Below are 25,563 nucleotides of genomic sequence, written 5' to 3' on the forward strand. Positions count from 1 at the left end.
AACATAGAAGAGAGACCTCCATTCTCTCTCTTCCTCTGCTCTGGTGACCACAAATATTCCACACAGCAGAGCCTTGATTCAGCTGCATCCCTGAGTTACTATACCAACAGTGGTGCTTCCTGCTGTTCCTTTCTCCCAGACAAAAACCTGCAGTGTCTTTGAGGATGTGAAAAATATACTTACGTTCAAGCCACGACATTTGGGATGTGATTATTATCATAGCAAAAGTTGAACACATCCTAATACATATCCTAATGGATGCCTGGAACCTAAGTACTGCTTCACATACTTTTGTTGAATGAATGAACGAATATATGTATTCATTATAATTACTGATAAAGATACTCTCTGTCCAACTAGCTAAACTATTATTTGATTTTTTCCCTTTTCTAGGGAGTAATATTTCAAACTTTCTATCACCTTATACGTTGATATAAACTTCTTCTTAAATCATTCTTACAGACCATTTTTAGCCAATTTCTTAACACTGATTTTACTGAAAAATGACTTCAGATATTATTATTACCCCACAATACGATTATTACATCCTTCAGGAACTGCCTGATTAGCTGCTTTCTAATAGTACCCAATTATTCCATCATACCAAAAAAAAAATTATTAGAAAAATGTTAGAAAAAAAATTCTTGGATATCATTTTATTTATCACGTATTTTCATAGAGAGGGCTACTAGAAACCATAGCTAGAGAGCTTATAGTTTTGCGAGGGAAAAGACATTAAAAAAAAGATAGGAGAAGTAGTTGAGAGCAGTGATCATAGGGCAAGACTCTGGAGCCAAAGTGCCTTGTTTGAATTCTGACAGCCACAGTTATTAGCTGTGTGACTGTGGGTGAGTTACCTTACCCCTCAGTGCTTTCCCTCTCTCACCTATAAAATGGAGATAATATCAATAATCCTTTAAAAGATTGTTATAAGATTTAGCAAACATAAAGGACGTGGAGCAAGTACATGGAACCCAGAAGCTCAATAAATGTTATTAATTTTATTGATGGTGACTTGTCACAATAATACAGAGGAAGAGAACTGGACAGAATAGGATTCTGATTCCATCGATGTCTTGGACAAGTTACATGACCTCTCTAAGCCTCAGCTTCCTTACCTTTAAAATGGGGTTAATATCAACTTTCAAAGTTACTTAAGGAACTAAATGAGAAAAAAAACTTGCAAAAACAATAGCATAATGTCTAGTAAATAACAGATGCTCAATGAAAATTAGGTTAAACAAAGAAAGAAAAAGGAGCACATAAGGCCAAGAAAGAGACAAAACTGTAGTCAAGACCAATCCTTATGGAATGACAAATCCAAGCACAATTTAAAGGATGGTAAGTCTGTGTGGAGCAATACAGGTGAGAAGAGAGTCCTGTAAATGTTCAGCTAGTGGTCCCCACCAAGTACATCATTTCCAGTCAAGAGGACTATGATTCACACACATGCACGCACACACGTACAACCTCTGTACGCTCAGACGCTTGGATGTTTTTGAGACTGATAATCTAAACAGTCAGTTGACCCATTTCTAATGGGTCTGCTGATGCCATGGCTCATGTGTTTTTAATGAGACCTCAGTCTGAATCTCTACAGAAATAATATTAATGTTTGTGCAACTTTAAATTGGAGCTTTCTAAAGAATATCTCAGCCTTTCCTCGCCTTACCATCTGACTTGCCTAAGGCTTGACAAAAGGTCATTTCAGACAGGCAAAGTACTTAAACAGCATAGAAAAAAAAAAATTGGCTTCCTCAACTAAGGTAGTTAAAAAAATGATAAAACAGAGGGGAAAAAAGCCTGAATTTATTTAGGGAACTTATTTTATAAAGGGGAAACTGACTTCTTTTCTCTACTACTACAGAATAATAAAAGTAGCAAATTTGCTGTTACTTTCTTTTAATAAATTAAGATGAAAGGAAACTTAGAACTACTAAAATAAGATGAAAAGGAATCAAAGGTATTTAGTAAGGTGAAAACTATGGTATACAAATTTAAAAATAAAAAAAACCAAAAAAACTCCTTTACATTTAGATAATTTGGAGGTTACTGTGTTTAACCTAATGTTCAAATTGAAAATTAAACATAACTGAAAATAACGTTCAAATACAGTTTTCTCTCCAACTAATTATTACATTCAAATTAATTTCTTTCATTAATAAACTACAAACTTAAGAGAACACTGTAAAAAGCATTCTGCAATATTAATCCTATAGAAATCAATAGGAATTAACTCCGGGGGGGGGGAGCATATTCTACATACACTTTTAAGTTGAATGGGCATTTTAAATGGCCTGTGACGAGAATTAAATAACTTCAAAAGAAACTAATATTTTTAAATACGTATATAAAAAATAAAAGTCTCTTTGATTATGAAAAAAATTAAATACTCACAATATCTTCTATTATCTCTTTGACAGCTGCCACAGCTAAAATAAATAGGAGAGGAACCAGTGTTGTGTAGCGACCTGTTGGTGATACATCAGGTATTTGCTATTTGAAGACAGGGAAAAAAAAAAAAAGGGAAGAGACATCCAGTGAGAACTTGAAAGTTTATAATATATTTAAAAACAATGAAGTCTTAGTGCCTCCTAAAATGTGCCTCGCTGATTTTACTATCTCAGCCGACTAGTGCCGGGTGGGGGAATTTGCTTGTATCTAATAAGTAGCTGGAAGAGAATATGTGAATTAGCTTGATGGCAAGCAGTTGTCTGTAGGTCTGACACCTACAAAGGAGGACTGGTTAAATAACTCATAGTATATCCATATATATCATACAACCATTAACAACCGTATTTTAAAAATACAATGAATCACGTGGGAAAATATTCACACATTATTATATGGCTAAAGCAGAATAAAATATATGTACTCTATGATCCCCTTTTGTAAACTAAATCAACAAACAATATTCGGCAGAAAAAGAAAAAAGACCAGAAGGATATACAACCAAATTTTAAGAGAGTAGTTGCCTGTGCATGGTACAATAATAAGAGTTTTAAACTTTTTTCTTGATGCTTTGTTGGGTTTTCTAATTCTTTTCACAATGAATCTATGCTACTTTTTGATAAAATGAAACATCTTTTTCCGATTACAACTAACTCAAATATAAAGAGAAACAAGATTTAAAATGGTAATTCTTTGATTCTAAGGTTCAGAATTGACAGCTTTCCTCTCACCAAAATAAGTTAATATTTTAAGAATAAGTCCCATCCCCCTTTACCACCCAAAATGAATAGTCCTTGCCACATAAAATCTACAAAATGTTTAAAATAAGCTGATAAAAATGAATCAAAAGGCTCGAAGAGGTACAGTCATGTGCCGTGTAATGACATTTCAGTCAATGACGGACCACATATACAATGGTGGTCCCATAAGATTAGTACCATATAGCCTAGGTGTTTGGTAGGCTGTACCATCTAGGTTTGTGTAAGTACACTCTGTGATGTTTGCACAAGGATGAAATTGCCTCACAACGCCTTTCTTAGAATGTATCCCCATTGTTAAGTGACCCACGACTAGTAGAATTCTGACACTGCTTTGTAGCAGGAGCTGGAAATGTCCACCCAAACCAGCTTACCTCTCTGCGTTTAGATGTTTCAGATGATTGGTCACAGGCTTAACAAAAACATTTATTAATATCTGAACGATTGACTTTGAACTAAGGTTTTACGACATGACTTTACCTGAAGCAGTGCAATAAAGAGAAAAAATGAATTAGCAGCTCTTCTGAACTGTGAGTAGAGAAATCTTGGAAGGAATGTGATTATGTTGTATTTTGCAGTGCTAGAAAACAAAAATGAAAGTAACATAAAACTTAATTACTCCAAAATTAGCACTCATGTTTACAAAATAATATGATCACCATATAAAAAATTAGATGAACATTTGCTGTTTCAAATTTGGACAATATTGCAAATGGTTATTAACCTAAATGAAAAGGAGTCAAAGGAACTGGTTAAATAATAAGAGTTTAATTTTCTGCATACTATCTTTGTTCTCTTTGGCCAGTCATCCTGTTTACCATTACTAGGAGTAGCTTACAAAGAGCAACTTAAATAGTTAAGATAGTGTGTAATACGTTAATAGAAAATAAAATCTTGCACAAAAAATTCAGCAATTTGAGCAGGACCAGAAACTTTAAATATAGTTGCCTTCCCTGGATAACTTCAGAGAAATGGGGAGTTTTCTGGCACTCTGTTTGAATTTTCTTCATGGCCCCTTTAGGAACTTGGCTAGGACTCCACACTACACACACCAGACATGTCCACAATCAGTAAGATATCACCATTTAGGTCTTGGAAACATCCAATCTTCCTCTCATTAATTAAATAGAAAGGAGATTGAAGGGACACATGCCACATTCCCCAAACTGAGAAAAGTTACTCTAGAATTTGAAGTTTTAAATATTAATTTTAAACGGGCATTTCTCAAATCTAGGAATTTTGCCACTGGAGAAACACTGGGCTAGCAGGAGAGTGTTCCCTTGGTTCCAGAGACCTCTTAGTGAACAGTGCTTGTAACAGCGATACTTTCTATATTATTGTTGGAATGAAAATATAACAGTAAAGTAATTCTCACAGCCCTCCATTCCTCAACACCATACTAAATTTTGCAACTACCAAAAGTCAATAAAGACTATTTAACAAAAAGGAGTTCTCAGCAAAGAATTGCAAAGACCTCTTCTAAAATGTTAAAACTTGTTAACCAGTAACAATAATTCATCATTCTATTAACAGGTTCAAGACAAAGGTTAAGACAAAGGCATTTACCCAGGAGCAGCTTTCACTATTCAGACACTATATTTAGAACTGGTAGAATACAGCTGCTCATCCTTTCCGCTCCTTCCTGCTTCCAGAGTCTTATTAACATCTCCTTATTTGCTAGAAGATGGAGAAACAGCCAATTCACACTACCTCCAGTAAGCTCTCAAATGTTAACTGATTTAACTGAAAGCTCTTTACAAGCACTTCCGTTTTGGCTAGGCAGGGGAGATGGCCTATCGGGTTCTGCTGGTCCCATGGCATTCTTTGGTAGTTCCTACCTGACATGGTTATTGCAAAATTTTGTCAGCTGAGGCTGGTTGATGAATATAGTCCGTTTTTCCTCCTGGTCAGCCAGTGAAGTCTTCTCGGAGACATCATCGGTCTTCTCATAACCTTAAAGAGAGAGAGTCTTCTTACTTGATAAGAAATGTTTCATTTCATTATCTAGACCAAAAACACATTTCATTACTATTCTAGAACCTAAAATCTGTTAAAAGCTACATGCTTCTGCCTTATTGGTGTCATTTCTTTTATAACAAAAAGAAAAATCCCACATCAAACATTTCTACTAAATTTAAAAGGTAGCGTTTAGTAGTCATGTAAAAACTGACCTATTTCAAAAACAGTAACATCAATTTTCAATTTTTACTCATCTTTTCCCCATAAATGTTCAACTTATTTCCTTCCATTACATAATAATATGTCCAAAAGTAACAAAATATTTAAAATGATTTACATTACAGTTTTAGACAAGACTAAGATGACAGAAGTAATTTAAAATAATATTTAAAAAATTTAGGGCTGGCCCCGTGGCTTAGCGGTTAAGTGCGTGCACTCCGCTGCTGGCGGCCCGGGGTTCGGATCCCGGGCGGGCACCGATGCACTGCTTCTCTGGCCACGATGAGGCCGCGTCCCACATACGGCAACTAGAAGGCTATGCAACTATGACATACAACCATCTACTGGGGCTTTGGGGGAAAAAAAATAAAATAAATAAAAATTAAAAAAAAACAAGAAAGAAACCGGCTTTTTAAAAAATAAAAAAATAAAAAATAAAAAAATCAAAAATTTAAGCATACACGTTTAATGTTTTTCTGTTTTTTCCTTTTTGGGTGACGACAGAAAAAGGATAAACATTAAGGTTTAAATAGGCAACCACCACAATTATCTAACTCACTATGATCATCTTAATGTTTCCACTAATTAGAATTTATGTTCACAATGAATTTTAAATTTCTTAAGATCATTTCAAATCATCTCACAATCATTGTAACAATGCAACAGATTCAGGCAATTTCAACTGGGAACACTTTGTTACAATGTCGACACCACATTTTAAAAATACATACAACTTCTGGAAGAACAGAGAAAACTTTAAACTACTTATTTTACCTTCTAGTGACAATTAAATGACACCAGATTAAATCAGTTATCCCTTATCCCTTTCCTAGAAAAGGTCACCAACAGTACTGTATCTCAAATTCCCATTTTTCTTCTTTTCTGCCTATCCACTGCCAACTCTTCCCATAAAACCTGGTGACATAGCGTCTCTTCTGAGGTATTCTATGACACCGAAGTCACTGAACCTTCTCTGTGTTGCCACACCCCTCTGCACCTCTCTTGTCCCCAGCAAAACACTTACCACAAAGTTTTGTTACTCTCTGCTTATTATGAGTCAGTGTTCCCCCATCAGAATGGGAGCTCTCTCGAGCCACAGACGGTGTGTTACTCATCTTTCTAACACCTGTACCAACAAACATCAGGTACTCAAACGTTTCCCGAATAAATACCAAACGACAAAGGAGTGGTTATTTGGCCGTCTTTTTGTGGGCAAAAAACTGCTCCTCCTCCCACTGATAAAGATACTAATGACAGCCACGTGCTGGTAACAAACTGTACAAGAAAAGCTTGCCTGTGGGGTTTTGTTGTTACATGAAGTCAGAAGATCATTAGGCTTTCTACAAAGGTGAGCATAGGGACTGGGGTGGGGGTGGGGGGATGAGAAACAGTGTAGTGCGTGCAGGGGAGTGCACACAGGGCAATACAGCTGACACACAGGCAAAGGGCAAGGTAAAGACAGGTGAGATAGATACTGAGCGGAGAAAGCACACAGGCCGATCTTGGAGGACCTCGCATGCTTGTGAAGAAGTCTGGATCACATCCTCGCGTTGGCAGTGAGCCACAGAAAGCTTTCCAAGGAGAAGCACAAGGTGAGAGTCACATTTCATACTTTTATTACACATTTTATACATTTATACATCGCTCAGGAGGTCACATGGCTCCAAATTAAGTACTGTCATATCTATTTCACAGTTTTAGACACATCAGCAGCTTTGCCCACAGTCACATGGTGAATAATTATCTTTCATTACACCATGTTTTAGATACAACACAAGCTTTTCTCCCTAGTTTTATATAATCAAAATTTCACATATAGATTGCTATGACTGAATGTTTGCGTCTCCTCCAAAATTCCTATGTTGAAATCCTCTCCCGCAACGTGACGGCCTTAGGAGGTGAGGCTTTTGGGAGGTGATTAGGTCATAAGGGTAGAGCCCTTATGAAGCAATTAGCGCCCTTGTAAAAGAGACCCCTTCCCCTTCCACCATGTGAGGACACAGCAAGAAGATGGCCATCGGTAAACCAGGAAGCGAATCGTCACCATAAACCTAACCTGTCGGTGCCTTGATCTTGACTTCCCAGCTCCAGAATTGTGAGAAATAAATTTCTGTTGTGGGGGCCAGCCTAGTGGTATAGTGGTTAAGTTCACATGCTCCAGCTTCAGCGGCCCGGGGTTTGGGGGTTCGAATCCCAGGCATGGATCTACACACCGCTCATCAAGCCATGCTGTAGTGGCATCCCATATACAAAATAGAGGAAGACTGGCACAGATGTTAGCTCAGGGCCAATCTTCCTCAAGCAAAAGGAGGAAGACTGGCAACAGATGTTAGCTCAGGGCCAATCTTCCTTACCAAAAAATAAAAATAAATTTCTGTTGTTCATAAGCTGCCCACTCTATGGTATTTTGTTATAGCAGCCCAAACAGATTAAGACATGGATTATCAAATAGAGGCATATCAATCTTAAAAATTCTTAAAAATCTTTTATTAGATTTTTCCTTCAGGGCAGCACAAAGATCATGGTGTACTGTTTCTGGCACCTCAACTGGACAGAGAGCCTCAGGAAAACCAGCTCTCTACTCTGCTCTGAACTGATGTCCTCAGGTTGTACTTACTTTATGTAGCTGGACTTTGACCTGGGCCTTGGACGTTCTTAGCTGAGGAGTTAGGTGTCACTCCTCACCTGACATATCTATTTACAGTGGGGTCTCAAATGCTGCCAGGTGGAGTTGGACATCACATCTCCCCCTCACATACTAATTTGTACCCAAATATTTCTACAGAACAAAGGACTCTCCTGGGACAAAGCGATTGGAAGCAACCCTTTCCCTTAAATGGGAATCGGAGTAATTAAAGCAATCCTAATGGACTAGTAGGGCTCCAACTAAGGTCTGATAATAAGGGACCTCTAGAGAAAAAACTCACCAAAATGAGGGGGAAAGTCTAGACTGGTGTTCTCAAGAGTAAGGCCAGTGAAGGGACTGGATGGTTCTAGGCATAGAATATTGCTGATGCCTTAAGCTTTCTTCCCTCAGGCACCATGGAAAAGCCTTGGAAAGACGGTGCACAGGAAGCTGAGTCTATGGAGCAGAACCCGTGGGGCTTAGGCAGTGGGATGAGCAGCTGTGATACTGAAGGAGGGAGGGAGACCTGCACTGAGAGCAGGGAGTGAGGCACTCAGCCAATGGGAGCTGGTGGTCACCCCTGCTCTGTCTCCTCAGGGCTCCAGCGAGCTCAGCCACACAGGTTCCTCCATCAGCAGCGACAAAGAGACCCCACAAGTACCTGAGGGCCACTCCCAGGATAAGACCAGAGGTTGCAGATACCACCTTGTATATGCACCCGATTCCCTATTTACCCCTAGCAGGTGGCAGCAAGCTAGCAGTGAGCAGGCATAGCAACCTCAGAGATCCTCAGGAATATCTGAGTGAATGCACCTAACCCCAGAAGTCCTCACCAATACTCCATGAAGGCATCTGGGAAAAAGGGTGATAGTCTTACTAATTTGGAATGTGCGAGTTTGTAACTATTATAATTAGAATCCTCAATGAACTCTTACCTTACATTGCAAAAACAGGTAAGTTAGGTCTGGACATGTGGGTAACATATCAATCCAGACTCCCTCAGTGTAGAAGAGAAACACGACTCTTCTATTGGAATTAATGAACCAATGCTTTGAGAGAGGTGGGTAGCAATTTTGATCTCCTACTTCTTCTGGGTTAGAGGGGAAAACACATTCCCTACATTCAATTCAACAGCCACTCAATATGCAGACAACTCTATTTTTATGCTTTTTTTTTCTTTTTTAAATTTCCTCTGCAAATTGCCCCCTTCAACAGCTATGATGACTGCAAAAAGAGTTCTGTGTTCATATCTGGGCAATGCCTTCACTGAGATATTGATGCATAGTGGTGCAAAGGTAATCTAAGGGAGAATCCTCCCACCACTCTGCCCCAAAGAAGGTAAAACTTCAATGGCACAATTGCTATTCCTTCCCATATGTGGTCTATCCTTTGTTTTAAGGAGGGAAGCTATGTCCCTTAGGATTTGTTTAATAACTTAGAGGGCTTGTTCACATAAGTCATTAAAATTCATTAGCAGCTCTTAATCCACCTGTCTTGACTCCTAAGGGCTACTGAGAACCAAGCCAGCTTTTGCGTCATCCCCTTGCAGATGCAGTGGAGGAAGAGTGAGGCCGTGTATCTATTAACTGTTCTCGTGGAGTCTTCCTGGAAGGTCAGGCTTTTCCAGACTGCTTTGTCCTTAAGTTATGTGAAAAGCAAAGCTTGCCAAGAGAAAGAAACACATCTTCATCATGCTCTTCAGCATCTCCTGCAGCTTTTCCTAGCACAATAATTGCACACAGAAGGCACACAATGCTTGTGCATTCGTGGAAATGGACTCACAGGGGTTCGGCTGACCACCCTGGGATCCCCTCAGTGATCAGGGGTCAGTACTGAGATGGTCCAGAGTGAACTCTGAAGCCCATCTTGGAATACGTTCAAACCCCATATCAAGTATAGTCAAAGGGACAGTACCTGGTAAATGGCAAAGCCAAGAATAAAACATGACTTTAGGTAGTTAGTTACTCCTATTAGGCTTCAGTTTTCTAGTTGCTGAGACAGAAATATTGTATGAAATAGTTGGTATTAAATGGAAGAATTTATGCAAAGTACTTAACAAAATGCCTCATATTTAAGTACACAATAAATGCAAGCTATTATACTTGAAGAGTTAACAGGACTAAACAATGATAAATTCATATGTTGAGCCTCATAGAAATGGCAAGCTGGCACACTGCCTCCCAAGTAATGTCCAGAGCGGTAATTCTTTACCTTGTAACTGCCAATTCACCTGCTTCCCCTATTACGCTGAGAGTTATCCGAATACTATACCTCTGGCTCACAGTAAGCACTCAATGTCTGATGAATTAACAAATGAGCAAAAACATATTTAGCAATACATCAAGAACAGATCCCTCTCTTAGAAGCAGACACAGGTTACCACCCAAGCCTGTAAGATTGATGCATAAATCTAAAATGACAATTAGTAAATTTATGATGAGAAATAATTGCCATAGGAACTAGAGTAATTGAAGTCCCATAATCAATTCAATTCTCCCATGTTGGCCAACATAGAAGATCAAAGGACCAAGTGATACTGTGAAAATGTGAGCACCAAGGCAACCCCCTGGTAGATGACCTGAGTCTAACAGCATTGGGCCAGCACAGCCTGATACACCCACCCCACACGGGTAGATGCACCCACAAGGCCAAAATCTTCAAAGTCTCCTGGAATACTTTGGCAGTGGGGCCACGATACTTGAAATCTGTTGGCCAACACTTCTCTTCCCCTCCACAGAGCTGAGAAGAATGCTGCCAATGTTTAACTCTCTGACTCACCCCTTTCCTGACCATCTCCACCACCAAATTTGAATTGACATTTAATCTGCCAGTGGGATTACCATCAAACCTTGCAGGCCTAGGGACAAATCTGCCCCTCTTGCAGGTGACTCTGCTCCTATCATGTTTGATCTTATCAAGAAATAAGAAGGCAAGCTCATTTCTCTCATTTTCAAGTTCTTGGGGGAATCTCAACATGGCCCCCAAGTACAGACACACAAACTAATGATGACAGTGCACCAGATACACACTCCTTCACTACATTTTGGATTTTCCAGAAGAATCACTCAGGCATTCACTCCAGTGTCCTCAGTGCTCAGTCAGGCATTTGGCATCCACTAATAGCATCATTACTCTTCTTAAACTAAAAGTTCTACAGGGCAAATCTTGGCAGACACATTCACACACCCATCACTTTAAGGAAAAGAGAGGAACAAGGCTCAATAGTGGCTTCTGAAACCACTTGCCAACATATGTAATGTCTTAAAACCCACCAGTACCAAGCCAGTCTCCCCAAAGAAACTATTCTGCACTCATTTTTATTAAAAAATGCACAAGGAGAAGACTTTTCCTTATTTAGGCCAAATAGAATAGACAATGATTCAGTAATTCAGAATTCCAGATATACTGAAAATTCCATACTTAGTGCTTGTAAAGCACTATTAGAAACTTTACTATTGTAAAGATTATTCTTTCCCCCAGAAGAAAAGCAGTTTTGCTTTTTGAATTGTGGTTTATTTTAATTAATGATAAAATTACTTAGTATTTTAATGATAAAATTACTTAGAATAAGCACACACCAAATCAGAGATTTTACCAGGCCAAATTCTGCATGCTTAGTTATAAAATTACCAAATGCTACTTCTAGACTTGAGAGAGACCAAGAATTTCAGTATAGGGAAATAAAGAGTCCTTTTATTATATTATATAATGTATTATATATATTTTATTTATTTAAAATATATTTTATATAATTTATTTTATTATATAATATGTATTATTATATAATAAAAATAAAGATGCTGATGGGTCAGCATCCTAAGCATGGCCCTGAAGTGAACAAGCACTCCTCTTCCCCTAACAGTTTTCCATCATTAAACCCACTTAGTGGTTGTGAGGTGAGCTCTAGTGCTTCCACTGATTACTCACGTGACTCTGTGCAAACCACTCACTCCCTGGGGGTCATTCTCTTGCCTTGTAAAATGAGAAAGGTAGGCTAATAATCTGACATTCTCTTTCAGCTCCAAAGTCCTGTGAAATTAGTACCTGTTGGGCACCAGGGAGAAAAAAGTCAATATGTCATTTGTTCACAAGAATAGGGAAATTTTAAAAATGAAATAAAAAAATTTCCCTACTTGAGGCAGACACTTCACAGCAACGGCTGCCTTACATAATCTGCAGCCAGATTTGACACCAAGTCAAATGGTGTTTTGTGATCACGGCTAAATCTCCATATTAGAAAAGATCAGTAGCGACTATAATCTGTTGTCAGCAACTACCTGGCACCCACCTGTTGACCAGCGACTACCGGGTTACTGAGTATGTTGACACATAGTTTTCCTTTCTTCCTCTGCCCAGATTCATGGTCACATGCTTATATGCACACAGTCCAATGTAACAGAGAAGGAAAACGCTCAACAGTTAATTAAGGGAAAGGCTTTGTTCTCTCATACAATGACAGCAGAAATATCATCTCTCAAATTTCCCATTTCTCATCACAATATCATGACCCAATCAGTAAGACCCATTGTTCATTCGTTCAATCATTCATTCAATGTAAGTTGAACACAAGCGCCTACTAAGTGCCAGGCATTTTTTAAAAAGCTACAAAACAGCAGAAAATAAGATAAGGTCCCTTCTGTCAGGAACTGATTTTCTAGAGGAGAAGAAGATAATCACAGATCATGGTAAGCATGATAAAGAAAATAAAACAACTGACTGATAGAATGATTGATAGAACTCTGTGCTTCAGTTTCATCGTCTATATAATGGAGATGATAACAGTACCTACCTCAAAGGGGGATTGTGAGGACATGGGGAGTTACTAAATGTAGAGAACAATGCCTGGCATATGGACAGAGCTCAATACACGTTAGCTGTTCTCACTGTTGTTGCTGTTATCACTACTGCCGGTGCTGTTTCACACTGCGTGGTAAGGAAAGGCCTCTCCAAGGAGACGCTGAGTTGAGACCTCAATGAGGCCCTCAACAAGGGAAGAGGGACAGTGTAAACGCAACCAGGGAAGAGCAGAAGCAGAGCCCTGGAGGCAAGAATGAGCCTGGCATGTCCAGGAACATGAGGACCAGTAACAGTGAACAGGGGGAGCACGGAACAAGAAGAGGCAGGGCTGGATTAAGAGAAACAATAAGAAACTTGAATTCATATTCTTTATGCAGTAGGAATCCACTGAAAAGTTTTAGGCAGAAAGATCATTTTGAAGCTACTGTCATAATCCAGGTAAAAGATGATGGGGCCTGGCTGAGGTTGCAGTGACGGAGATGAAAAGAAGCGGATGTATACACGATATTTTTTGGAGGTGGGGCTGGTCTGACCCATAGAGCCTCTCCATATCTCTCACTGTCATTCCACCATTGTATGATGCCACATGTGCCCACTATTTAATGCTACTCTAAGCAAAAGCCCAAGACTCGAAAGAAACTTAGGATTTTAAATACAACCAATGATTAACCACTTAATAGAATTCTCTTTACAGTCAAACAAGCCTGTCCTTAGACATCATGCATCTTTTTCTCTTTATAATGCTAATCAATAAGACTGAAAACACTGGGTACACTCAAGGATGGCATTACAGAATCTCCATTGGGAGCACGGACCTTGGAGTGAGAGAAACCGTTTAGGTCCATCAGTCACGAGCTCTGGTTACCTTAGACAAGTTACTTAACCCTAGCTTCCTACCTTCTTTTATGGGTTTTTGTGGGGATTAAATGAGATAATGCATGTGTGTAAAGCATTCCGGACAGTGCCTGGCTCCTCACGCACATACAAAATTCTAGCTATTATTTTTATTACTGAAATCAGAAAGGCAGACTGTGGGGAAACGGAATAGGTTTTGTAGTCAGATCTGTGTTCAAATCTGGCTGATAACACTTGCACGTAACACTGGGCAAATTATTTCATGTTCTGAGTCTCAGCTTCCTCACGCATAAAATACGGTTATGATGAGGACAAAATGACATTATGTTAGCAACGTAGCACAATACCTGTTACTCAAACAGTTCCTGTCACCCTAGCCCATATCCAGAGATGATCAAGTTAATCTCCCCTTCAAAATACTTGAGACGGGAAAAACAAAAGTCTTAAGGACACTAATGTAAGTATTAACATTTTTTAAATTTTGGGTTAATATTGAATTAAAGCTGTAACCCATGACTAGACAGTAAAATAATGGATTTTACTCTACAATTTTATAAATTAATATTAAATAAGTACGTTTCTCCCCAGACTGTCATCTGTATAGGGGGTTATGCAACAGAAAAGCAGAGGTGGGTAGGTAGGAGGAAGAAGAGAACAAGATACACGATCATTCTGTTGCCTGGTAATATGGTTATAGAACCACTGAGTTTTTGCAGACTCAACTTGATTGCAGTTATAAGTAAGGCTGTAACTGGAATCAGAATATCTATTATATTATCTCCTAAACATATTCAGGAGAGCCCAGTTATATATCCTTTTACTCAATGGCTTCCAACATTAGACATTAAAGAGACCACATTAATTGCTAATGTTTCTTGACCTAGAATGAGGTCATTAGACAAACAGTCATGCTTGCAACAGTCAGAGAATCTGATAAAAGAATATTAACTGGAAAACTATCTGGAGGCACAACTGCAGAATTTAGGTGTGATGAAAGGTAGGTGCTACTACGTAGGAAATGATGAGCATTACCCATGGTCCTTTCCAAAGGTTTAATATGTTTTTATTTTGTTCCCTAAGAAAAATAATAATAATTAAAAGTCCTCATCTAATCATTTTTTTTGGCTCTAGTGTCTGGAAGAAAATAATCTTTGGCTAAATAATTTAGAGGTTTGTATTTTATTTATTTTGTTTTTAATGGTATCTTACTATACATATATTGTTTATTTAATTAGAAATACAGAAGCAGGTGATAGAGCTACACAAGAGATTTAAAATCCCATGTTCTCCCTTGTTGGAGCAGAATGGTGATTTCAAACGTTCGAATGGGAGTCTGTTCAGACAGAGCAGCTGTTCAGACAGAGTTTACAAAAGGAAGAAACCACCACTCTGGAAACAATGAACTGGGTGCTTTAAAGGTTAAGACTTATTTACTACATTTTCAAATATGGCATTGAAGAAATCGAACACCTTTAAAAGGATGGAAATCAAAAGAAACTATTCAGCAATATTATTCAAATTTCTAGACCATGACTGCAATAGCCAGAGGGGAAATGAAATTTTCAATTGCATCAATATACCTTCCCTGTACCAAGTGTTGATTCAGCCTCTATGCAGTAGACACCCACTGCTCATTTCAGCTCAGCATCTGCTTCTCCTGAAAGCAATTCTTTGGTTTTCTTTGGAGAACTCCTCTTCCCCAACTGTAGGCAGTCTTGAGGGACCTGTTCATCAAGATACCATTACCCTTTTGGCATGTGGCCCATGCTAAGCTAATCACAGTCAATCTGTACTCTGGACATGTGAAAAGGCTGAGCAGAGATAAGACTGACTCTGTGGCATCCTGAAGTAACTATCCATTAGTCAAGCTGCCTTGGATCATCCTTGACCTTCCTGTAAAGCTTTTCATTTGATTCTGGGAACTACTCCACCTGCTTAAAGAATATGGTCAGCTTCTACATTATGGAATTTTAGCAGAGGCATTTCAGTCCTCTGCTGGAAGCCAAGTCCTGTCCCAAAACCCATCTAATGCAGGTGGGCACTGACACTGGACACGGACTTGGCTGGTCATCTTCTTCAAGAAGGTGAACCCTGTTCCCTGAACCCTAATCACTAGCTGGCTTTTCTGCTTGGCATGGAATGATGACCTAGAACCACGAAGCAACTACCCTGCCCCCAAAATCACCAGGCTGCCTGGAATCTTCTCCAACAGGCCCCACTTGCTCAATCAGATCTCCTCTGATGTGAAGCCGCCCTAGCCAAGCCCTGAGTCCAGCATATTCTGGGATAACTATGGCTTGCCACCCTAAGGAACTTGCACAACAGCCAAAAAGCTTTCCACATCCCTAGCTTCCTCTCCTTTACCCTCTTTTTCATGCAACTGTGATGCACCTAAGTTATAACGAACATTGTAACAAACAATATTCACTTACCCTGATGATGCAAAACATAGTTATCTGCTTCAAACAATTGGCTGTTTTTCATCTTACAAAAGAGTTCAACTTTTTAAAAAGAATTCTTCTCAAAACAATGAGGAGGAGGAAACTTTCCTTCTCATGTGGAGAACTGCTCATGGTCAGAGAGCCGGTGAGTACCAGAAACAGAACAATATTTGGAAATCAATAAAGTCCAACCCAGTTCTAAAACTTTAACACTCACGGATGCATTCATTGATTTGACAATTAAGCTTGACCTGACCTCTCCCTCTAACTCAACTTCTCCTCTAACTCAACTTCTCCTCTACTGGGCCCTATTCCACCTCAACACAGTTTTTCCAACCATGACCCTCTCCTACCCTCATGACCTTGTTAGATGCTTAAATGTCAAAGCACCCTCCCTGACCATTCTTCCTTGAAGTGTCACCTACAGAACTTTTGAACATACAGTGGTCTTTTGACCACTCCAACAGTAATCTTTTGACCTATATACTTAGGTATATAGCAACTGAGAATAATTAATAATAGACATTACAGATGTACCTAACTTATGCACTGAGGACAAGACAGGCATAAGAGCACATGTAAGTATCTATCAGGTAAGTAACTCTAATATGAGGAGGTACATAACACTTCAGAGAAGTCTCTTGCACGTAATAAACGTTTACTAAATTTTCTACTTTAATATCAGGCATCCAAAGATTTCTCAAACTTTATAGCCTTGTCCCTATCCTGATACCCACTAAGATATTTTCCTGCCTGCCTGTCATTACCATACATGGTAATGATATCTTTCTTTAAGTGTCTTTGTGGGAACTGATCTGAAAATAAACAAGTGTGAAAACACATCAACAGCATTTCTTGTCTAAAACAGGAAAAAGAAAAAAGTAATGGCTTAACACTTTGTGAACTCATGCTGAATTGCAGCAAGCTCTAAAAGTAGTACTATGAATTGTAAGTAGTAGATACTGGCTATCTTTAAGCAGCATTACGTGAAAATCTATGCATGCCTAGTGTTGGGCCTCACACATAGGAAGCACTCAACTTCCTTGGCTGCCAGCCTTGGATATTAACCTAGAAAAATAATCTTCTTGGGCTTACTGAGTTACCGGAAATAATAATAAAACATTTATTAACGCCAAATCATGCTTAACAGGAAAAGGATGAAGAACAATGAAACATGAAAGGAAATTAATGATATTGCCCTGGGAATATCCCACAGATCACTTGGTCATATAGAAGAAATAAATAGTATGTTCCCAATATAGATTTAAAGTTGGCACAGAAACAGATTGCACTAGCAATGAGGGGTTTCAACTGTCAGACACCTACCAGGCATCTCCCGGAAGTCTCAATTAGTGAAAAGCATTGTTAACTTGTCTAGGCAACAAATTTATCTTTGAGAAAGTACAGGAAACAAGATGAGGAATTGCTACTATGGTCTGGATTCTAATCAATGCAAAAGTGATAAGGTAGTAATGATACTCATAGAAAACATAACTGTACCAAAGAGCTTTTGACAGTCAAAGAGGGGAACATCAGGCCAAGCCAGACATGTATTCTAGACTTCAGAAGGACATGTTTCAAGTTATCATCAAGACTCAAAAAAGGCAGAAGTCCAGAAAGCTATCTAAAGCAACATGCTGACTAATTGTGAAAGGTCCTGACAAGCGAGAAAAGGGAGATATATTCAAAGAGAGCACTGCTGCTGCACAGAAAGTCCTTGAACAAGTAAAAGAAGATAAAAAAGATCATGGTAAATGTTTAAATTGGTTCACACGTTTGACAGCAAATAATAACAGATGCACCGACATCCGAGAATGGAGGAAAGGTGTTTGTAAAAACGTTAGAGACTATTGAAATGTTTTCTTCCTTCCACTTGGAATACAAGGAATTGATGAAATAGGTCTGCTGCCTGCAATAGATGGTGTAATGTTAACAGATACTAAAATAAAAAGCAGAACTTCTCAACTCCTACTTCTCCTACTTCACTTCATTCTCCATCAAGGATAATCATCTTGGGCCGGCCCAGTGGCGCAAGCGGTTAAGTGCGCGCGCTCGCTGTGGCGGCCTGTGGTTCGCTGGTTTGGATCCCATGCACACACCGACGCACCGCTTGTTAAGCCATGCTGTGGCGGCGTCCCATATAAAGTGGAGGAAGATGGGCACAGATGCTAGCCGAGGGCCGGTCTTCCTCAGCAAAAAGAGGAGGATTGACATTGGATGTTAGCTCAGGGCTGCTCTTTCTCACAAAAAAAAAAAAAAAAAGGCTAATCATCTTAAGACTAGAAAGGTTAGAACAAACATTAGCTGGAGGAACTAAAGCAAAAGAGAAGATAGGAGATTATTAAGAAAAGAAAAGCCAGCACTTGGCTATTCTAAATGAATTCATATCTTGTAGCATATGTACAATTGTTAGACCTACAGAACCGTGAGAACCTGCAGAATAGTTAAGCAAACTGTCACTAATCACAGAAGAACCACAGTGAATGAGAGAGGTTCCAAAGATGAAGATAAGAAACTACTGTCCCAGTCTTCTAAAAAGGAAAGAAGATGCATCCTGTACATTACAAACTACGGTTTATGAACGTGGCAGTCTATAGATGTGCTCTCAGAGCCCACTGATTTATATAATAGGAACTACATCTTCTAAAGGATTTATGGCAAAAATTTTAAAATAATTAATTCAAAGGTTAAAAATAAGCTTTCCCTTTTGTATTGAGAATTCAGTTAACACTGAGTAGGATTTTATTGTTTGGAAAGTGGTGTTTCTCATACACAGGATGTATACTCAGAAAGTAAAAAGAAAATTTTCACCATTAAAAAAGGTCCTTTATATTGCCTAAGTCTGAACAATAATGTTATTGGCCAATCAGTTTGAGGTCAATGCCAGTGAAAATTCAAGGGTAGATGATTAAAAGGGAGGTAGTGACCATCGGGGACCAGTAAGCTTCTACAGACTTTCTTTCTTTCCTTTTCTTTTTTTGAATAGAGTCCTTAGCATTGGATTTCAACAAGGCCTTCAGTTAGGCCCTAGTCTTATAAAACTGAGACACACGATTCCAAGATTATGTAACAAAATGGATTCACAACCAGTTGACAAACATCCACAGAGGGGGCTCAAATTGGAGCACTCCTGTGGTTCTCCCCTGCCTGCAAGCCCTTCGGAAGGAGCCTACCCTGGGACACCCTCGGCTCCTGTCCTTCTTCCCCTCTCTTGGCTGAGTACCCCAGCCCTGGATGTCAGGGTCAACACGGGGCACCTGACCAGCCGGGCCAATTGGAGTCCCTTCTGAGAATGTGGACTTGTGATCCAGAGACAGAGGCAAGCAGACTCAGCACTGAGCAGGTACCATCACAGAGAGTCACACTGGGGGGTGCCACAGCACCCTGAAGCCACATGCATGCCAAAGGTATGAAAAGGAGAATGGAGCAGATATCCAGAGAAAACACCCACGCAATACTGGGCAGAGGGAGAAACCCCAATGACTGAGTCCCATGAGGCTCTGCTGTGATCCAAGAGGATCCTCTGCACAGTTAAAGTAAATGCATAAGCTCGTGAGGGCTCTGAAGCCAGAGTGCCGGGGGTCCAATGACAGGATAAGCACATACACGGCAGGACTCATAAACGCTCAGACAAGAAAAAATCAGAATTCAGGAAGGTTTTGAGAGGTTGAAAAAACTGAAGGTCCTCTACTAAGGCCTAAAAAAATCAACTGTGCAAATACAACATGGGGGACATTTGGCCTAGCAAAATGTGGAACAAATAAATGGTTTTATTGCTTTTATTGCCTTTTTAGCAAGAAAGAACTTGCTAAGAGAACTGTCTGAGAATGGAACGGGCTCTTTTACAAGGGGGCATGATTCCCATCACTGAGAAGTATTCAAGCAGGAGCTGGATAACCAACTGCTAGGAGGCTGTAGCAGGGACTGTGTGGCTCTACATGACCTCTAAGTTCCCTCCAACTCTAGAATTCCATGATCGTCTCCTTTTAAAATTTGTTTTCTTTTTCTTTTTTTTGTGAGGAAGATCAGCCCTGAGCTAACATCCATGCCAATCCTCCTCTTTTTGCTGAGGAAGACCAGCCCTGAGCTAATGTCTATTGCCAATCCTCCTCCTTTTTTTTTTCTCTTTTTCTCCCCAAAGCCCCAGTAGATAGTTGTATGTCATAGTTGCACATCCTTCTAGTTGCTGTATGTGGGCCACCGCCTCAGCCTGGCCGGACAAGCAGTGCGTCGGTGCGCGCCCGGGATGCGAACCCGGGCCGCAAGTAGTGGAGCGCGTGCACTTAACCGCTAAGCCACAGGGCCGGCCCCAGAAGATTTTTTTAAAAAGACAATTATGAGGTCATTAGAGAACTACTAATACAGTGCCAATGTATGAGCAAGTTTTCATCACTTTGTGTATGTAAAAGAGCTTTAGCTGATAAAAATGCTTGCAGGATAGTTAACCCCATAGACTTCAGCAGCAGTGCGTACATAAGAAGATATAACTGAATTATAGTTCTGCACAAGTCAGCCCTTAAAACGTACTGGAAAAAAATTCTGATAAGCAACCATGAAAGTTACTGAATTATTACAACTTTCATTTTTAGAGCTATTTATGCATTTTATATCATAAAAGCAGGTGGAAACATAACTGGTTCCAACAGACTAGTCCTCATTTTATTAAAAGAAGCAGAAACTTCCAAGTAACATCATTTTGCTACTCCATTACTCTCAGAATGAGTCAGTCGAGTTTGACAGGCAGCTGCTTTTTACCTCCACTGTGACTTTACAAGAGAGAAAAAAATAATACACCTTTATTTTTTTTTTAACAAAGCCTCAACCATCAGACAGCAAAAACACCCAGAAAAGAAACTAAAGCCTACCTTGTAATTTTGACTTTGGCAGAGAAGGCAGTGCAGCACACACAGCAACATAAATGGCCCAAAAAGAACAGCTTTTTACTCTACAGAACTAGACACTACCCGGGATAAGGAAAGGTGTGACACTCATCTGCCTATTGATGACAAGCAGTGTCACAATCTGGCATGTAAAATAGCCAACAATTCTATTGAACAAGGTTAGAAAAACAGGAAATCCATAAAGAAGCACCGGAGAATTCCACCACGTCCCAACATAGCCCTGAGAATGAGTGCGGCTCTGGGATGGCCTGTCTGACATCAACACCGTGGGCAGTATTAAAGAACCCACTGAGACTGGTTAGACAAGACAGGCTCAAAGATCTAGGAGTCACTTGCACCAAAGCAAGTAAGGCACATCTGGCATCCTTCAGTTTGTCAGGATGTGGCTATAAAAAAAAAAAGACAGAAACCTCCACTACGCAGATTAAACCAGAATGTGTGAATGACAGCTGGTGGGCTGCAAATACTTAAAAGACCCAGCACAGTGCTCAGTGACATTAAAGCAATGACACCTACACATGTGAGATTGCCATCAGCCCCACCCAAGTCATAGATGAAAAAGAACAATATGAGGACAGATTGAACAGATGCTTCACGAATCTTCTAACGCCATAAATAAAAATCACCCAGTGCAGAAAGAGCCTCTTAATGCAACACTTGTGCCTCCACATGCTACCATCACTAATTAGAATCATGAAATCAGCCCCTCAGATCTGGTAGGATACCTGTAGCCATCACTGAGTGAAGTGCAATGAGCCTATACATGGTAGTAAGAAAACTTCATGAGATTTCAAAACCACTCTAGCACGTTAAAAGCTCAGCTTCCAAAATCTGAACAACTTGATCTCATCCCAACCACTCATCAGACGCAGATTCAAGTAACATTTGCTTAGCACCTACGTTCTAGCAAGTGCTTTCATTTAATTTCTCTACTCTGAAGGATGTCCCTGCAGTTTGGAGCACCTCAAGAGCCAAAAGAACATGATGATGACAGGAGAGACTGCTCTCATCAACTGATTATGAAGTGAGAAGTCCTAGCAATAGAATTATCAATCCCAAACTGATTAAATCCATGCAGTTCCTACATGTCTAAAATCAACAGTAGTGAGGAACAGGTAAGACACTAACAGTTATGTTTACTGAGGTTCTAAAGAATATTCAGAGAAAAGGAGATGGAAGAAGTAGAGGATGGAAATCCTGATTTTAGGATAAATGCAATACTCTTTCTAAGAGAACAAAAGAAATGCACATAAACATACATATTCTGGCACATGTGGATCTTCCCACTCTTTTCTAAGATGCAAGGAAGCTTTCCGTCCTGATCCCAGTGTTTTCTTAGTAAATGGCACCATCATTTTGGGCTCAGGGCCCAAAACTTTTGTCATTCTCCACTCCTCTTTCTCTTTAACACTCCACATCCTACGCATCAACAAATATGTTAGCTCTAGCTTCATACTATATCCTGAATCTGACTACCTCATCACCTCAGCTGACACCTACCAGTCCAGGCCACTATCATCTCCCCTTGTTTCAACTCCTATCCCCAAGATGAAACCAGAATCTCTAGGACTAGGATCCAGGGATCAGCATGTTTAAAGCTCCTCAAGAGGTTCTAATGCACAGCCAGGCTTGGTCTACTCTCTGATTTACTGGTAGGTGTTATTACCATTTTGCCAAAGGAGTCTCAGAGAGATTATGTGACTTGCCCAAGGCCACACACCTTGGAAGAGCCAGAAGTCAGATATCACTCCAAGCCTATTGGGAGTCCCAAGTGCCTCATTTCATTTTCTCTCAATTATTTATGGGGTGTTAACTTAAGATGCTGAAGAAACTGTGGACAGCACTAAATGAGTTATAGTCTCAAGTTTTGTTGTTGTGTCACAAAACAAATGCACTCTACTTTTTAAGTGGCTACTATGTCAAATAGTCTGGTACCAAAGAAACTACAGACACATGAAGTATAAACAGTAAAGATGGTGATTCTATTAGTTTGTGTTCATGGAATTATTAAAGAAAAAAAGACAATTCCAGCTGAACATATGGCAAAATGTCTGACATAAAAAAATTGTTAGTTCAGACTGAAGACATTGGTATTCAGACTTAGTTAAAACCAAAACACACAGGGGAGTAGTTCTCCAGCCATAAGGATCAATTCTACAGGGACAGTCACTTAATAAGATCAAGGGAGATTCAACTTGACACCTGGGGAAATTAAGAACGCTTTGTTCTCCTTTGCTAATTATATTCACTTGGAAGTCAACAAAGGGCCAACTGTGTAACGATTCTTTCACTGAACCTTAAACAAAAAGACAAGACTCAGTAGCCATCTGGGGTTAAACTGAGCCAACGATTCAGAACTTTAACTCCCCTCCTAGGTCAAATTCTGGCTTTTTACAAAGATTTCCATCTGTAGAGTACAAGTCACATTAGCACCTAACAAAGTAAAGTCTAAATGCAGAACCAATAAGGAGAGAACTATAAAATCGAAAACAATCACACAAAGGTTGGACACAGTGCACTCGCTCTAAGGCACTGCAGGCTTGTTTTCTGATCCTCAGAACTGGAAATAATCATCATAGCATCCTGAAGCCAGAAACCCAGCACCCATCCATGCGGCCACTGAGAAACCACACTGGCTAAATTAAGAGTCTCAAAAATGAGCTTCATCTCAGCAACCAGGGAAGGCAGGTAAATTGAGACTTATGGGTAAGTTTTCACTTTCTGTACATTAATCTGTAAAAGACTATTTAACATCAGAGTGGGATAAATCAATAATTGTAAACTAAAGAAAATAAACCTCTTGAAAATAAAGTTGCCACAGAAGTTTCAAACACTTTCACCCAGTTGTCAAGGTATTTCTTCCTGGTGCAAATGGCCCCATATGTAGGCTACAAATATAGGATGAATAAAGAGATTAATTACCCCAACATACTAAAAGTAAGTAGGTTAGCAAAAATTAGTAATGACCCTGCAAAAAGCTTCATATTCCTCAAGCTCCCAGAGTAGATACAGCACCAGCTAAAAATAAATTAAATGTGTTTACTCTTCATTTGGTTGAATTGAATGTTTAATTCAGAATTTTAAAGAATGTCTTCAAAACCTAATAACTGAGTATCATTATATGAACTTTACCATTTCTGAGAGGGGAAATTAAGAGAAATATAAATAGACCTATTAAGTAACTGGGCAATAGATAAAAAATTTACCAAAAATATCCATATGTTCTTGGTTTCTTGGCTGGCAACCTACAAGACTTTATACAAGCTATTCCTTACCCTCCCTGCAAGCAAGTAAATTCAAGGATCTACACCAGTATTTTTCAACACTTGCACATCAGAATTACCTGGGAGATATAATATCAATGCTTGGGCCATATGCCCAATGGACCAGACTAACTGATTCCACTGATCTGGGATGGTCTGGACATCAGTATTATTTAGAAGCTCCCCATTTGATTCACCTTGCAGCTAGGTTGAGCACCACTGAGGTACACAACGTAGCTACAGAACAATTCACATTCCACAAGCCTCCCACTGCTCTGACCACACTGGACACACTTTTCATTAAAAATGGCAGACAGAGTAATTCTTCCTCATGTCATTTATCTAACAAATACTCACAACTGTGAAAATAAAGTTATAGAAGTTGAGTAAGTCCACCTGAGAACATTTATCATAACCATTCTGGCACTGACGGTGGATTGAAACCCAAACTAAGCTTAAGGTATAGAGCAGCACATCAAATTTTGGGTGAAATCTATACAGAGAGATCTGTTTCATTTCTTTGGTCAGTGATAGAACATGGGCTGGGTTTTTGTGTTTTTTTGTTGTTTTTTTAAAGTAGAATGAGACAGACTAGAAGGGGACTAGAAAGGGTCAACCAGTCACAGCCATTAGGATGATGACACAGTGGCAGAGCAAGGGATCCAGGAAAAATGGTCTTGGACAATAGGGGCACTCAGAACCAAAGAGCTCTAACATGGGGCAACAAGTCTGTCCAGATGAGCTGGCCAAGAGCAACAGAGCGGAGAGTGGGAGCAAACGATAATCAGAACTCTTGGCAGGTCTGGTTTGGCATCAGAACTACTCACAAGTGCAGAGCCCTGAGTCCAAGCTGGGTCAGGGACCAGGGTCTCCTCTCCCAGAGCAAGGCAGGGCCTCTAGTTCTGGGGCTTTATGAGTTGCTGTGACAGGGACTCAGGGTCAAGGAAGTGGTGACAGGGTGATTCATGCCACATCCTTAGAGAGCTAAGTCAGAGCTCCTTAAATATGTCCTACCTCTAAGGTTTTCAGGGCTAGGACAGGGCTAAATCTACATGAGGGTGAGGGAGGGCTAAGGGGAAAGGTGGACTGCAGACGCTGGAAGGAGATTTCTTTTACACCAAGTTGCCTTTCATTTAGGACCAGAGTTAGCCACGGGGACCTAAGCCAATTACAGAAGCTCAGCGATTCTAAATTGGTATTGGAACAAACCATCTCTCTGATTCACCCTTGCATACCACTGTTTGCTTGCTTCACTCATGAAAACCAATCTTGTATTCTAAATAGGTCTGGCCC

The 25,563-nt window shown here is 39.7% G+C and overlaps 1 protein-coding gene across 3 annotated transcripts in view; it reads right to left on the reverse strand.

Annotated features, from left to right (window-relative positions):
- The window catches only part of ATP8A1 (ATPase phospholipid transporting 8A1), a 219,198-nt gene that overhangs the window by 183,851 nt on the left and 9,784 nt on the right, over window positions 1-25,563 (reverse strand). For 2 of the 3 annotated variants that reach the window (XM_087434255.1, XM_004419020.3), the window contains exons 2-4: window positions 5,048-5,162; window positions 3,690-3,789; window positions 2,398-2,496 (exon numbers count right to left, since the gene is read on the reverse strand). In XM_087434255.1, coding sequence (XP_087290381.1) covers window positions 2,398-2,496; window positions 3,690-3,789; window positions 5,048-5,162 — 314 coding nt within the window. Of the gene's footprint in view, window positions 1-2,397; window positions 2,497-3,689; window positions 3,790-5,047; window positions 5,163-25,563 lie in introns of those variants that run through there. The other variant, XM_087434256.1, reaches the window with a different exon arrangement.

This window comes from Ceratotherium simum, chromosome 8 (assembly GCF_057802395.1).
Source record: "Ceratotherium simum simum isolate JZ-2026a chromosome 8, ASM5780239v1, whole genome shotgun sequence".
In the NCBI taxonomy this organism is placed as follows: Eukaryota; Metazoa; Chordata; class Mammalia; order Perissodactyla; family Rhinocerotidae; genus Ceratotherium; species Ceratotherium simum.